At 48.2% G+C, this 15476-nt stretch overlaps 1 protein-coding gene across 1 annotated transcript in view; it reads left to right on the forward strand.

Annotated features, from left to right (window-relative positions):
- LOC307133444 (uncharacterized protein) overlaps positions 1 to 5538 on the forward strand; it is a gene marked incomplete at both ends in the record, with an annotated part of 121068 nt that extends 115530 nt beyond the window's left edge. Inside the window, one exon of the mRNA XM_079828529.1 lies at positions 5423 to 5538. Within this exon, the coding sequence (XP_079684655.1) occupies positions 5423 to 5538 (116 nt within the window). The remainder of the gene's footprint in view (positions 1 to 5422) is intronic.
- Between the last annotated feature and the right edge of the window lie 9938 nt (positions 5539 to 15476).

A 15476-nucleotide genomic window follows, 5' to 3' on the forward strand; every position in this document is an offset into this window, starting at 1 on the left:
GGGTCTACTATGCTATGTCCATTTTTAGTGTCCATCATTAATTTAAGACTTAGTCCTTTCAACTCTTCTTGCACTTTGTATAACACATTTTTCCTAGAGACATTTTGGGGGAAAATTTGAGAAAACGTAGGTCTGTGGCCAGTTGCATAAACTGCTGATGTTAAAGAATAAGAAGCTGAGGGCAAGTGAAATGAATGACACTTTCAATTAACTTTTTCATTCCCTTCCCTCCCCTCACCATCTTCCCTCTGTGTTGTTGATTTTGTATCAGGAGATGTTTTGGAGGTATTGGGCTGTTACATGTGTGTACCGAATTTTATACCTGTACGTGAAACGTAGCGGGAGGGGCACTTCATTGAAATGTTGTAGGTGGCGCTATCGAGCCATTTTGCCATCCCTAATTCTGAAACTCATATGTAGATGTCTTCAGGCCAGGACTCTTATCAAACATCTGAAGTTTGGGGCAGATCGGACATTGTATGCCTGACTTACAACAGCTTCCTGTGTCATGGCGAAACATCAGACTTTGTCAGGCCCCCACGGACATGCCCTTCAGCGAAAACTCAAGATCTTCATAATTTAACATCTCCAAGGCCTTAAGATTAGACTGACCAAATATGATGTTATGGTTATGGTAACCCTTAAATGCATACCTCGGGTCTTTAGCGACCCGAGACGTCATTCACTACCCTCCTCCTCATTCATTTTTTTAAGTTAGACATCAACCTTCTTAGTATTCCTCAATGAATCCATTAAACAATATAATTTAAAAAAATGCAATTATAATTGAATGCCTGTTTTTCCACTAGATTTTTGTCAAAATTGTATAGGGTCGCTAACAACCCGAGGTGTACGCACAATAAAAAATGTATCTATAATGATGAAATAATGACAATTCACCTGATACACAATGATGAAGTGACGTTTCACTCATAGTTACCTCAGACAGAAAACGAAACAATAATATATATAATCAGCCAAACTTGAAATGGCTCAGTGATTTACTGTAGAGCAAGTACTGAACACAATCAAATATTAGTGTCACTGTCATTTGATGATGGATCTGGTGAAGGAAGCTGTCAGTGATCAAAATATTTATTTTCAAGATGTTGAAAATTAGTTTTGAGAATATGCGTGAGATCGGGAAAATGATCCAGATGCAGAATGTACTGGGAAATGAGTTCTGACGAGGACAGTGGTGATGGTATAAAACATCTGCTCAAACTGAACCCTTCCAAGCTCCAAAAGGTAACGAAATATGTTTTATTTTATTCTTCTGTAATTGTTGCTCTAATATCAGAAGTTTTGTACTATGGCAGGTATAGATCTATCCAGATATAGATCCGGGTCGTTAAAGACCCGAATATGTAAGAATGTTTGGCGAAACAATCGTGCATTTAAGGGTTAAATCTCAATCACAATGTAAAACAAGGCATTTCCTGTTGCCCGCAGGTGGCGCTATGACTGTATATTGGCATGTGGATGTCTTTAGGTCAGGACTCTTATCAAACATGTGAAGTTTGGGGCAGATCGGAGTTACAACAACTTCTTGTTTTATGGCGAACCATTGAGCTTTGTGAGGCCGCCACGGACACGCCCTTCAGGGAAAACTCGAAAGATCTTTGCAATTTAACATCACAAAGACCTTTAGATTAGACTGTGCAAATATAATGTTGATCTGATTAAATCTCTAGGAGGAGATCATTAAAGTACAACGTATGGAAATGGCAAAAAATTGCAAAAATTTTGCAGCGAAAATGCAAAATATCTCACTTCCTGTTGGGTTTTCAGATTTTGCACCCAAGGTCTTTTTTGTAGGTATTGGGCTTTTACATGTGTCTAACAAATTTCATACTCGTACGTGAAACGTAGCTTGAACGGCGCTCAAAAAATAATAATAGGCTGAGCAATTCCAATAGGGTCCTCACACCATCGGTGCTCGGGCCCTAATAAACCCCCCTGCGCAGCAAAAAACTCAATGTGAATTTGCCTCAACAATGGTTGTGATTGGATAACTGGACTAATCAGTGGTCTGATTTCATTGCACAGCATCTCAAATTTTGGATTGATTATTCTGGTAACACTTTACAATAACAGTACATGAATAATCATGTATTAATACATGAATTAATAGTTTATTAAACATGAACTCATGATTCGTGAAGAATGAAGGAGCTATCATGAACTAAGACAGGAGTCATAAGGATTCATGCATGAATAACAGCAGCATTAATACATGTTAGTACATGTTTGATAATTAATGCATTAATTAACATGTATGATTAAACTAAATCAAACAGGCTCCTTAAGAATAAATAAGAAGTACTCTGACTTTGAATTAAACATGTGATTTAATACTGTCATAATTAAATAAAATGTCATAAACTGTAATAGCCTATTATAATCTGCCATCTGCAGCTTTGTGATTTTTAGCCATTTTTGTGAGCCATTAATTACACACATTTGTCTAATCAAACGTGGAAAATAGACTAATAACTATCACTAATCATTTTAATTTGATATAAACCGTTTTCAGATTTTTATAGTTCAATTAGGCTACGTTTAGTCACAGATAGTTTTCTTCCCGGAACTACAGTATGTAGGGTTTGTTTCTGGTGGGATACTCATTAGTGGTGCTCTCGGTGCTCCTAGACTGACTTGACACCGCAGCACAATGGCAAAGTCATTTGGAAGCTTGATTAAGGTGCCTTCAGAACCTTCAAGGGTTAGAGGAGGAGGGTCCACCCCATGTTGTCATGAGTGAGATGGTTGGTTAGGGATATAGCAGTGCCATGGAGCTCAAATCGACCAGACTCATCAATATTATCAACTCCACCAGTAGTGAAAACTCCCCGCTTCATGTTTGATGGAACAACAACTCCATCAACTGCAAACTGTCTTGACATGGCACGGACAAGGGCCCTCCTGACATCCATGACTCGTTCATAAGATACTGACATGCCAAGTGCATGGAACTTCTTGATGATGCCTTTATTGCAATCATTTCCATGCAGTTTCAGTCCCACATAGAGCGGAAAGGGTGTCTCTCTCTCCTTCCTCTGATAGAGGGTGAGGGCTTGACTACTTTGCTTTGCAGCATTGCTGCATATCAACTGACTTGATAGTGCAGGCGACTCTGACCCTGGCATTGATGGTGGCCTGATTCTCTTCATTCTGCTCAACAGTGCTTGAGCCTTGAATCAAAACATCTAGAAGGGTCTGAAGAGGTTTTGCAACTGGCTCACTTAGACAGTTTAATGTAAAGGATCCATTGAAAGGCATCTGTTGCAGAAGGATGTATTTGCGCAGCATAAGACCCACTTCAACTATTGTCTTCGCCTCATCTTCGGTCACTTGAAGGCAAGAGGTCTGAGCCACAGCTGCACCAACTGTCTTCTTGTGGGATATGTAGACATCACGGCCCTCTGATAAAGCAGATCACTCAGGCCCAAGCTTCTCTAGGAGGTGCTATTTGAATCGTTTCTGGTGCACATATGTTCCACTCCAGCCCAGTTGCTCTAGATGACGATCATAAAGTTTCCTCAAGTCAGCTAGCTTAAAGGTGGATTCATTATGCTGTACATATGCTACAAGCTGAGCAATAACTAATGGATCATACTGCATTGGCATTTTCATTGCTTCTAATTTCTTTCTTTCTTCTGCACGAGCATCATTGTTTAGTTTTGTGTAGCAGGATGCATGATAACTGACATCTCCAGCTCCTGCATCAACTGCAGTGTTTAGCCTGGCATAAACTGCCCAGTTTTTTTATTCCAGGGCCCATTTGTTAAGATTCTTTGAACAGTTCTCACTCCTAGCCCTGTAAATGGGCTCAGTGGTATCATCTTCATATTTTTCACAGTAAACACACTGCAGTTTTTTACAGTCTAGGCTACCATTAAAACTTGACCTGTTTTTTTTGGGACTGAAAGTAGCCACTTCACTGTTTGACTCCTCCCTTGGTCTCTTATTGCTAGCTCGCTGCAAAATATGAGACCGGAAGTGTCCTCGACATCCATGATGATACTTAGCCTGATTTTTTTTCCAAGGTGCGGGTTATCTCTGATCCATCCAGGGCTACATTTGTATGACTAGCTACCTCAAAACTCCCTTGGATGTTCAATATTGTTCCAATCTGCTGATTTTCTTTCAATTGAGAAATGAAGCGGAATTTGCATATATTAGCTAGCTAGATAGCAAGCTACCAAGAGCTAGCAAGATCATGAATCAACAAATTCAAACTACTCAGAGTAATTTGGCAGGGCAAGTCAGTGTACCCTTAAAATATGTAAAATCACTGTACACTTACCTCACATATGGTCCTTGTATCATATCAAGTAGAAAAAGTATCATTGTACAACAATTTAAGACTAAAGGAAGTTGAGATATAATCTTTTCTCTTTTATGCAGGCACCATTCTGGTTTTTATAGATACCGGCCACTAGAGGGCCACCCCAACTTGTATCCATGGTTTTTTAAAAACCTTAGGCCCATACCTAACACCCTGCCAAAAATCAAAAACTTTTCCAGAAGTGCCCAATCTTCATGATTTTTCACGTATTCCTTCCCAGCTACAAGGGTGTAAAGGAATAAGGATTCTTAGTGTATATGTTTATTCATTTTGTAATGAATGAATTATTAGTGCATCATTGTGTCATGAGTTTACTTCAGGGGGCACGGCATTACTATCTCATGGTTAACTTACCATACACTAACATCAACTAATGGCTTGTTACTGTATGACTATGTCATGACTTTACTTGAGGGGGCACATCATGATTAATTCATTATTAACTAACCATACACTAACATCAACTCATGGCTTGTTAATGCATCGTTGTGTCATGACTTTACTTGAGGGGGCACATCATGATTAATTCATTATTAACTAACCTAACATCAACTCATGGCTTGTTAATGCATCATTGTGCCATGACTTTACTTGAGGGGCACATCACTGTTAACTACTTATAAAATTCAGCTCATGTCATAACATTTACTATCAAATAGACATGTAACTAGTATAACTAGTTTTCAGCCCAGTTAAGAGAATGGAGGTACAGTATCATCACGGCCTGTGTCTGGGTGGAGAGAGAACTGTACGGATCCCTGTTTCCTGTTTGGTTATTTTTTGGTAACTGATTTCTCAGGAACTGTTATAAGTAGGGTTGCCACCTTCAGTGCGGCAAAATAAGGGACAACCCTGAACTGGTCATTCTGAACCAGTAGGCCTAATCACTTTTTTGAATTTTAATTGCAGCTTTGTGTTCTGTCCAGCGTTCTTTTGAATAAATACCTGTCTTTGTTGAAGTCCCGTATCGCCTCTTCACTGCAGCACGATACGACCGTGACAGAAGACCAGACCCCACTGCAAAAGAACTTCTCTTAAGGATGGGTATTTTCGTGTCTCCGTTCTCTCCAGTATTCCCCGAGGAAGGCGGTTCGGTGGAGGATCGCCTCTGGGGGATTAGGCCGTGGGCCTGCCGGGAAGGTCCTGCCTGTCCCCAAGCCCAGGCGGAAGAGGAGAGCGGCCGTTAAGCCCCGGTGGTTGATGGACTTTGGAAGCGATCCTACCGCTCCAGCCCTCCTTGACTTCCTGGATTCCGCTCCAGCCCTCCTGGATTCCGCTCCAGCCCTCCTGGATTCCGCTCCAGCCCTCCTGGACTCCGTTCCAGCCCTCCTGGATTCCGCTCCAGCCCTCCTGGATTCCGCTCCAGCCCTCCTGGATTCCGCTCCGGCCCTCCTGGATTCCGCTCCAGCCCTCCTGGACTCCGCTCCAGCCCTCCTTGACTTCCTGGATTTCGCTCCAGCCCTCCTGGATTCCGCTCCAGCCCTCCTGGACTCCGCTCCAGCCCTCCTTGACTTCCTGGATTCCGCTCCAGCCCTCCTGGACTCCGTTCCAGCCCTCCTGGATTCCGCTCCAGCCCTCCTGGATTCCGCTCCAGCCCTCCTGGATTCCGCTCCGGCCCTCCTGGATTCCGCTCCAGCCCTCCTGGACTCCGCTCCAGCCCTCCTTGACTTCCTGGATTTCGCTCCAGCCCTCCTGGATTCCGCTCCAGCCCTCCTGGACTCCGCTCCAGCCCTCCTTGACTTCCTGGATTCCGCTCCAGCCCTCCTGGATTCCGCTCCAGCCCTCCTGGATTCCGCTCCAGCCCTCCTGGATTCCGCTCCAGCCCTCCTTGACTTCCTGGATTCCGCTCCAGCCCTCCTGGATTCCGCTCCAGCCCTCCTGGATTCCGCTCCAGCCCTCCTGGACTCCGCTCCAGCCCTCCTTGACTTCCTGGATTCCGTTCCAGCCCTCCTTTGCTTCCTGGATTCCGCTCCAGCCCTCCTGGACTCCGCTCCAGCCTTCGACGAGCCCGCTCCAGCCTTCGACGAGCCCGCTCCAGCCTTCGACGAGCCCCCTTCAGCCTTCGACGAGCCCGCTCCAGCCTTCGACGAGCCCGCTCCAACCCACGAGATCTCCACTCCACCCCTGAATTCCCCAAAGAACATTTTTTTTTGGGGGGGGCATGTACCTGTGGGTGGGAAACATGTGGGTGGGGCTCTGGTTTGGCCTGGGCGCCCTAAGACTCCTGCTCCGCCCAAGGCTCCAGACCCGCCTAAGACTCCTGCTCCGCCCAAGGCTCCAGACCCGCCTAAGACTCCTGACCCGCCATGGCCGCCCACGGCCCCTGACCCGCCATGGCCGCCCACGGCTCCACCCTGGAGGCCCTCCAGCCAGTCAGACCCCAGTGCTCCCAGGACTCCAGGGTGCCCACCCTCCCTCCCAATTTGTACTTCTACGGCGCGAGGACGCGCCTACCGGGAGGGGGCGTTATATCACATATCTGTGTTTCTGTCATGTTGTTTGCTTTAGTCACATGTTCCTTTTGTCTATGTTTCCCTCCAGTTTCTCTGTTTCCTTGGTTACCTTGGTTCCTTCCTTGGTTAGTCTAGTTCTGTTCAGCTGTGTTTAGTTATCCTTATCTGTATCACCTGTGCCCCTCGTTAGGAAGTCATCAGTGTTTGTATTTAGTTCCCTCGTGTTCATTCCTTCCTTGTCTGGTCTCAGTTATGTTTACATGTCGTGTTGATGCAGCTTTGTGTTCTGTCCAGCGTTCTTTTGAATAAATACCTGTCTTTGTTGAAGTCCCGTATCGCCTCTTCACTGCAGCACGATACGACCGTGACACTGATAATGTATTGGAATATTATATTAATATATTATCCATTAAAAAAACTATAGGCCTACCTTTAGAAGCACGGATGTGTCTGTCACATAGACCGGTCTGTCACCACAGTCAGATAGTCTGAGACACTGAAATGCTTCTCATAAAGTGTGCAGTTGGCCTGAGGTTCATCATGAGTTACTGGACAGACCCATTGATACCTTTTTGATATAAATTCAGTTCTATATCTGGAGATCCTCTTGCGTTCAAACGGTGGACGCGACGCGAGCTCGACATGTTTTTAAAAAAACGCGCAAGTTTACAGGCACACTCTGGCACAGCGCATGTGTTGTGTTCACGTAATACATACAGTTTTAGTTCTGCTATTAAGGATGCCTGTTTTACGTTGCGCATGATGACACTGTGAGGCCACCGTAGGTGCGCGCTGTTGTGTGGGTTCCGGAAATAATAAACGAGTGAGTTGATGCACTGAAAGTGGAAACTAGTTGTTATTTTTCACCAATATAACATTGGCGACGAGGATGGCTGATGCCCCGGTTTTTTCTCTTCCACCTCCGGACTATTTTCTGCCCCTCCCTGGCGAACCTGTCGTTCCTTGGAATCAGTGGAGAACGTCTTTTGAACTGTATCTTTTAGCCATTGGATTGGATAATGCCACTAGCGCGAGGAAGCGCGCTATCCTACTGCACTTGCTGGGAGCGGAGGGGAACAGAATTTTCAACACGCTCGATGGTACTCTGGACACTTACGATGCTGTAATTACGGCTTTGACTGGACATTTTGTGAAGTCACAGAACATCCTCTTTCAGCGGCTGGAATTCAGACAAAGATGTCAGCGCCCTGGTGAGTCCGCTAGACAGTTTGTAGCAGATTTAAAAGCTTTAGCACAGCGCTGTAATTTCGCCGTCATGAGAGATGAACTTATTCGAGATCAGCTCATTGAAAAAACGTCTAATCCCAGAGTCCAGGAGGAGTTGTTACTCAAAGATGCAACACTATCACTTGAGGATGCATTAACATTCGCCTTACAAGTGGAGGCAGCAACTCAATGTGCTGCTAAAATAGCAGAAAACAGGTCTCATTCTGCCATTATTGAACAGCCAGTGCAACAGTTATCAAGCTCAGACAACCTGGCTGACCCTGCTGCTGTACAGGTCGCGCGCCCACAGCAAACACGCCAGCAGAGACGCTGTGGGAATTGTGGCTCCACCCGTCATGCCACAAGGGCTCAGGACTGCCCTGCTAGGGGCCAAACATGTAGACGTTGTCGGAAACCTAATCACTTTGCTAAATGGTGCCGGTCTGCTCCATCTGACTACACTGAACAGTCACATGACCCGGTGGTGCCAGTGCGCACCATTGGCCCCCACCCAGGGACCTTCTCCAGGTGTCCCGTATACCTGGATGGCTGCTGTGTCCCTCTTCTCCTCGACACTGGGGCCAAGGTGTCACTGCTGAATGCTGACACCTGTAACCTACTCTTCCCAAATAGACAGCTGCAGCCCCCATCCACTGCTCTCTGTGGCTACGGTCGCAGCAAAATCGATGTTGTTGGCCTACTTTACCTTGCCGTTCGCTACACCTCTACAACTGTGGACCGCTTCCCATTCCACATTACACGCCACGGTGAGAACATCATGGGCCTTGACCTCTTTCTCAGCCTTGGTTTTACCCTACAGGACAACAACGGAACACGAATATTACAAGTGGGTTCCCCTTGGCAACAAAGCCGGCCTGAACTGTTCAATGGCCTTGGGTGTCTCACCTCATTCACACACAAACCACTCCTGGACCACAGCGTGCCTCCCGTGGTCCAGCCCCTTCGGCGTGTTCCCCTGGCTCTGCGGGACGGCGTAACACAGGAGCTCCAACGCCTCCAGGCTGATGGCATCATAGAACCAATTGACGCCTCTCCGTGGGTGCCTCCCGTGGTCCAGCCCCTTCGGCGTGTTCCCCTGGCTCTGCGGGACGGCGTTACACAGGAGCTCCAACGCCTCCAGGCTGATGGCATCATAGAACCGATTGACGCCTCTCCGTGGGTGTCCAACCTTGTCATCGCCAGAAAAAAGTCAGGCGGACTGAGAGTCTGCGTCGACCTTCGACAGGTCAATAAGGCAGTGGTGCCGGACAAGTACCCTCTTCCGACGACAGAAGAGCTCACAACCCACTTCTACGGCTCTCGGGTCTTTTCTAAGTTGGACTTACGTCAGGGCTACTTGCAAATCCCTCTGCACCCGGAGAGTCGGAACCTGACGGCTTTTATCACACATACTGGCCTGTACCGCTATACGAGGATGCCTTTTGGACTCAGTTCAGCACCAAGCTGTTTCCAGAAGATCATGTCCACAATCCTCGCCAGCTGCCCCGGTACCGTGGCCTATTTGGATGACATTGTGGTACACGGACCAGATGTTGAAACACACAACGCCCGCCTGGAACAGGTCTTTGACTCCCTCAGCCGCCACCATGTCACCTTGAACACTGAAAAGTGTACATTCTCGGCACCGGCAATTGACTTTGTCGGGTTCCGTGTGTCAGCAGATGGTATCTCCCCTCTCCAGTCGAATGTGGCAGCCATCAGCGCAGTCCCCAACCCCACGACAGCCTCACAGCTGGCTTCATTCTTGGGGATGACAGCCTACTACATGCGTTTCCTGCCGCAGTACTCCTCTGTCACGGCCCCGCTGAGGATGCTGCTCAGGCAGGATGCTCCCTGGACCTGGACTTCTGAATGCCAGGCAGGGTTTGACGAACTGAAGCGTCTCCTCACCACGTCTCCAATTCTGGCACACTTCCAGCTTGACTGCCCCACATTCGTGACCTGTGATGCATCTGCTGTGGCTCTGGGCGCCGTTCTGTCACAGCTCCATAACGGCGCGGAGAGGCCCGTAGCCTTCGCCTCCCGGGCGCTCAGCCCCACCGAACAGAAATACTCAGTGGGTGAGAGGGAGGCCCTCGCTTGCATTTGGGCGTGTGAGAGGTGGCATTTGTACCTATATGGACGGTCTTTTACCCTACGGACAGACCACCAGGCTCTGACAGCCCTGATGTCCACTTCGGGCGGAGGACACAGACCCCTTCGCCTCTACAGATGGTCAGACCGCCTACAGCAGTATGACTTTCAGTTACAATTCACGCCTGGCAAGACTAATGTTGTAGCAGATTTTCTATCCCGCCCTGCCGCCACTCAGTGCTCTGCTGCTTCTCCAGAGGATGAGGAGGAGGTAGTACACCTGGTCCACTCACCACTGAAGGACACAGTCTCCCTCCGTGACCTGGAGTCCGCCTCAGCTGCCGAGCCAGTCTTCAGCATGCTTCGCGACTATATCAGACATGGTTGGCCTGCCCGCGTCCCACCAGAACTGGAGTCATACTATCGAGTGAAGCATGAACTGTCATGCTGGGGTGAGGCCTGCATCGCTCGTGGCCTCTGTGCTGTCATCCCAGTGGCCCTCAGAGGGCGTGTCTTGCAAATGGCACATCAGGGACACCTCGGTATCGTCAAAGCCAAACAACGGTGCCGTGACATCGTGTGGTGGCCCGCCATGGACCGCGACCTGGAGGGACTTATCCGCTCCTGTGCAGCGTGCCTCACCAGTGGGAAGACTGGGCCACCCACTTCAACTCCACTACTGCCAGTAGACTGGCCGTCTGCACCGTGGGACCACTTGCAGCTGGATATCTGTGGTGAGCTGTACAATGTGCCACACCATCAGCGGTTCCTCGTGGTGGTCTACGACCTGCACTCCAAGTGGCCTGAGGTGGCTCCCATGGGTACGGTTACCTCTGCTGCTGTGGTCAACTTTCTCGACCAGCTGTTTTCCCGCTGGGGTTTGCCTCGTGCAATTACCACGGACAATGGTCCTCAGTTTCTGTCCTTGGAGTTCACCACCTTCCTCGCCAACAAGGGTGTTACCCATATCCGAACCTCCGTCTATCACCCCCAAGCCAACGGAGGGGTGGAAAGATTCAACCAATCCCTGAAAAATGGACTGCGTGCTCACATGTCTGAGGGATACTCCCTGATGGCCGCACTGTCACAGACCCTCCTCCACTACAGAGCAACGGCCCACTCTACAACAGGGGTCTCCCCTGCCGCACTCATGCTGAAAAGGGAGCTTGTGCTTCCTCTGTCAAGACTCCGTCCACCAATGGCCGTGGGCCCACGGCCATGCTCAGCAGCAGTAAAGGCTCACGTCAAGAAACAACAGAGTTCCATGAAGCGGAGGTTCGATGAGAAGCACAAGGCTAAGTGGCCTGCTATCAGAGTGTCAGACTGGGTCAGAGCCCGTCGGCCCCATAGAGCTAACAAGCTGTCATCATTCTGGTCGGTTCCGTACCAGGTCAGTCGGCAGCTCGGCCCAGCTTCATATCAGCTGACTGATGGTTCCCGTTGGCACGCTAGCTGCCTGCGCAGAGTGCCCTCCCCTTTTCACCACCCTCACCTGGCAGGGGTGGAGCAGAGCAACCCAGAAACGGAGTCGGCCCCTCATGTGCCGGATCCCATTGCGACACCTCTCGTCCAAGCTGGTCCGGCCGCTCAGGACACCGCTGCTGCTTCAGCCTCGCTGCCAGGGCCCCTTGTTCCTGAGCCCCGCCCTGTCAGGGTTCGTACGCGCCCCGGGCACTTCAAAGACTTTGTTGCTACCTTTCACGTTTGAACATTTTGAGGGGGGGGGGGGGGTGTTGTGTTCACGTAATACATACAGTTTTAGTTCTGCTATTAAGGATGCCTGTTTTACGTTGCGCATGATGACACTGTGAGGCCACCGTAGGTGCGCGCTGTTGTGTGGGTTCCGGAAATAATAAACGAGTGAGTTGATGCACTGAAAGTGGAAACTAGTTGTTATTTTTCACCAATATAACAGCATGTTCTCGAGACTCCGCGCTATGGCAACAAAGCCCGCAATCATGCACAAATGAGCTCCTGTACTACTTATTGTGAAATTGATTTCTGTATATTTGCTATCAGTATTCTCCACACTGCAAAATCCGTATGTGTTTATTGAACTATGTGTGGACCTGTGTAAAATACGGGACAAATCGCGTCCCGTATTGGTTTGATACGGAACGCGCCATTTTGCTTGTAAATACGGGACGATTCCGTATTTTACGGGACGGGTGGCAACCCTAAGTCACAGTAGGTTTAGTTTGATGGGAAAGAGAATATCACAAAACAGACTGAGACCTTTTGAGATAAAATATAGCAGATTTAGTATTTTCTATGTTTGATAAGGGTAATCAGTGAAAGTAATGAAAAACTGTTCCTGTGGCTTTCAGTAATATTTATGTTTAAAAAAATTGTTTAAATTATGACAATAATACATTTTAAAATGTATTTCAAAGTCAAAATATTTGTTATTCATTCTTAGAAAGCCTGTTTGATTTAGTTTACCCATACATGTTAATTAATGCATTAATTATCAAACATGTACTAACATGTATTAATGCTGCTGTTATTCATGCATGAATCCTTATGACTCCTGTCTTAGTTCATGATAGCTCCTCATTTGTTCATGATTAGTTCATATCTTCACTAATCATGAGTTCATGTTGAATTAACTATTAATTAATGTATTAATACATGATTATTCATGTACTGTTATTGTAAAGTGTTACCATTATTCTGAGATGCCTGAGCCAAAGTCTGTCATCAGAATTATTTGGTTTAAGTGAAGTGAAGATAAATCAAGTGTCTCACATGATTGCATTCCCAAACACCAGGCATCTGAATGCAAGATAACACAACTGCATTTATTGTGTTTTGTCTGCGTGTTCTAAGACGCAAGTCATCTATAGCCAAGTTTCCATCCAGTTTTGCTATCGACAAAAGAAGCATATGTAAAAAACGTTTACAAAATTTGCTGTCTCCAGCCTGTTTCCAGCCAAATGGTATTTTACCGATAAAATGGTGTGTGTGATGACACATTTTGTATCGCTAAAAAAATCTGCCCTTGAGCCAGTGCCGATCCTACACTTCTGGGGGCCCTAAGCAAAACTTTGTGAAGGTGCCCCTGTCAGTGCATTCTTAATAAACCCAACATTTCCATAAACTTAAGTAATAATTATAATGGTTTTCAGTATGCAAGGTGCACTGCCTAATGGAATTAAAACATCAAGGAAACAAACTGCAAGTAATGAAAAACGTATGTAAATGGAAACCGGTTAAAACACATGGGCAGTAAGAACAATTAAGTAAAATTAAAATCAAATTTTCATTAACAGCTAAATAAATAATTTTTTAATAGTAATGCTCTAGCACATCTAGCTGTCAGAAAACGTCTCGGTTACGTATGTAACCTTCGTTCCCTGAGGAGGGAACGGAGACGTACGTTAGTGACTAACGAATGGGGATTTCGCTTAGAAGCCAATCATCTTCGAGAATTTAACAGCGCCCAATGGCGTGCCAATGCCATGGGCATGCGGAATTTACATGCGTAACTCCGCCCCACCGTGTGGGTATATAAGGAAGTACGCTGGCAACATCGCATTATGTATCTGCTGCGGAGCCAAGACCTGAACTCCGCGTTCCAGCAGCACAGCTGATGTGGCTGAGGAACGTACGTCTCCGTTCCCTCCTCAGGGAACGAGGGTTACATACGTAACCGAGACGTTCCCTTTCGTTCAGTCACTACGACGTACGTTAGTGACTAACGAATGGGGGTTCCAATATAACCGCGTCACTCAGCTGTCGTCCAGTGCCCTGCGTAAGTGTGAGATCCCGCCACTTAAGGCCGTAGGACTCCCACTTATCACAGGATTACCAAGGTACACTGGGAAGCATATCCCAGTGAGGGAATGCCAATGATGCCTACCTGTGGGGAGGACTTAGAGAGTACACATATGACCCGCTGTGGGCTGCATATGGGAAACTCTAGGGTACCAGCCGAAGGTGGATTTTTAACCCTAGGGGTGACAGGGGCTTGCCAAGGGAAAGACACCTGCTCACTGAGGAGGCTTACGGTGGAAATACTCGTGTGGGGGTCGCCGGAGGGAACCATGCACACGGGGCACCTGGCCGGACATGAGGGTCTGGGCTCAAAAGGGCAGACTGAACTGATGTCGGCGTCGACAGTGCTGGAGGAGCTCAGGGCTCTCGGGGAGCTCACCTGAGGAGAATATCGCACGTATCCAGTCCGTGGAGTGGAGTGGCGAGCAAGCGAAGACACCTAGAACCTGGTCCATTACCGGCCCCTCGGGGGGGCGAGTACATAGTCGGACACTGGCTCCACTCGGAGACTGTAGAATCTGGCGAATGTGTTGGGTGTCGCCCAGCCTGCAGCTCTGCAGATGTCTGTTAGCGAGGCGCCATGCGCTAGAGCCCAAGAGGAGGCCACACTCCGGGTGGAGTGTGCCCTCACACCAAGGGGACATGGTCGACCTTGCTGCTGGTAAGCCAAAACAATGGTGTCCACTATCCAGTGAGACAACCTCTGCTTTGAGAGAGCACTTCCCTTCCGCTCTCCACCATAACAGACAAAGAGCTGGTCTGAGGTCCTGAAACACTGCGTCATGTCTACGTAAGCGCGGAGAGCGCGTACTGGACAGAGCAATGCCAAGGCTGGGTCTGCCTCCTCCAAAGGCAGCGCTTGCAGGTTCACTACCTGATCTCTGAAGGGAGTGGTAGGAACCTTGGGCACATATCCAGGCCGGGGTCTCAAGGTCACGTGAGAGTTAGCCGGCCCGAATTCGAGGCACGCTTCGTCAACTGAAAAAGCCTGCAGGTCCCCGACCCTCTTAAGAGAGGCCAATGCGGTCAGCAGAGCCGTCTTCATCGACAGGAACTTAATGTCAACCGACCGCAAAGGCTCAAAGGGAGGCCTCTGCAGAGCACTTAAAACTACTGAGAGGTCCCAAGAGGGAACGAGAGGAGAGCGAGGAGGATTCAGTCTCCTCGCCCCCTCAGGAACCTGATGATCAGGTCGTGCTGACTTACCTTTTTGTCTCCCAAGAGGTCGTGATGGGCAGATATTGCAGCCACATACACTTTCAGGGTGGAGGGAGACAGCCTTCGCTCCAGCCCCTCTTGGAGAAACTCAAGCACGGACCCAATCGGGCAATTCCAGGGGTCTTCTTGGCGGGAAGAGCACCAGGTGACGAAGAGGTTCCACTTCAACGCATAGAGGTGTCGTGTAGACTCTGCCCTAGCGGAAGTGATGGTGGCGGCCACCGTAGGTGGCAGGCCACTCAAACCTGCCGCGTCCCGTCCAGAAGCCACACGTGGAGCTTCCAGAGCACTGGACGCGGGTGCCATAGGGTGCCCCGTCTCTGAGAGAGGAGGTCCGGTCTCAGAGGGATAGGCCA

The sequence above is a fragment of the Gobio gobio genome (assembly GCF_949357685.1).
Source record: "Gobio gobio genome assembly, chromosome: 11".
NCBI lineage: Eukaryota > Metazoa > Chordata > Actinopteri > Cypriniformes > Gobionidae > Gobio > Gobio gobio.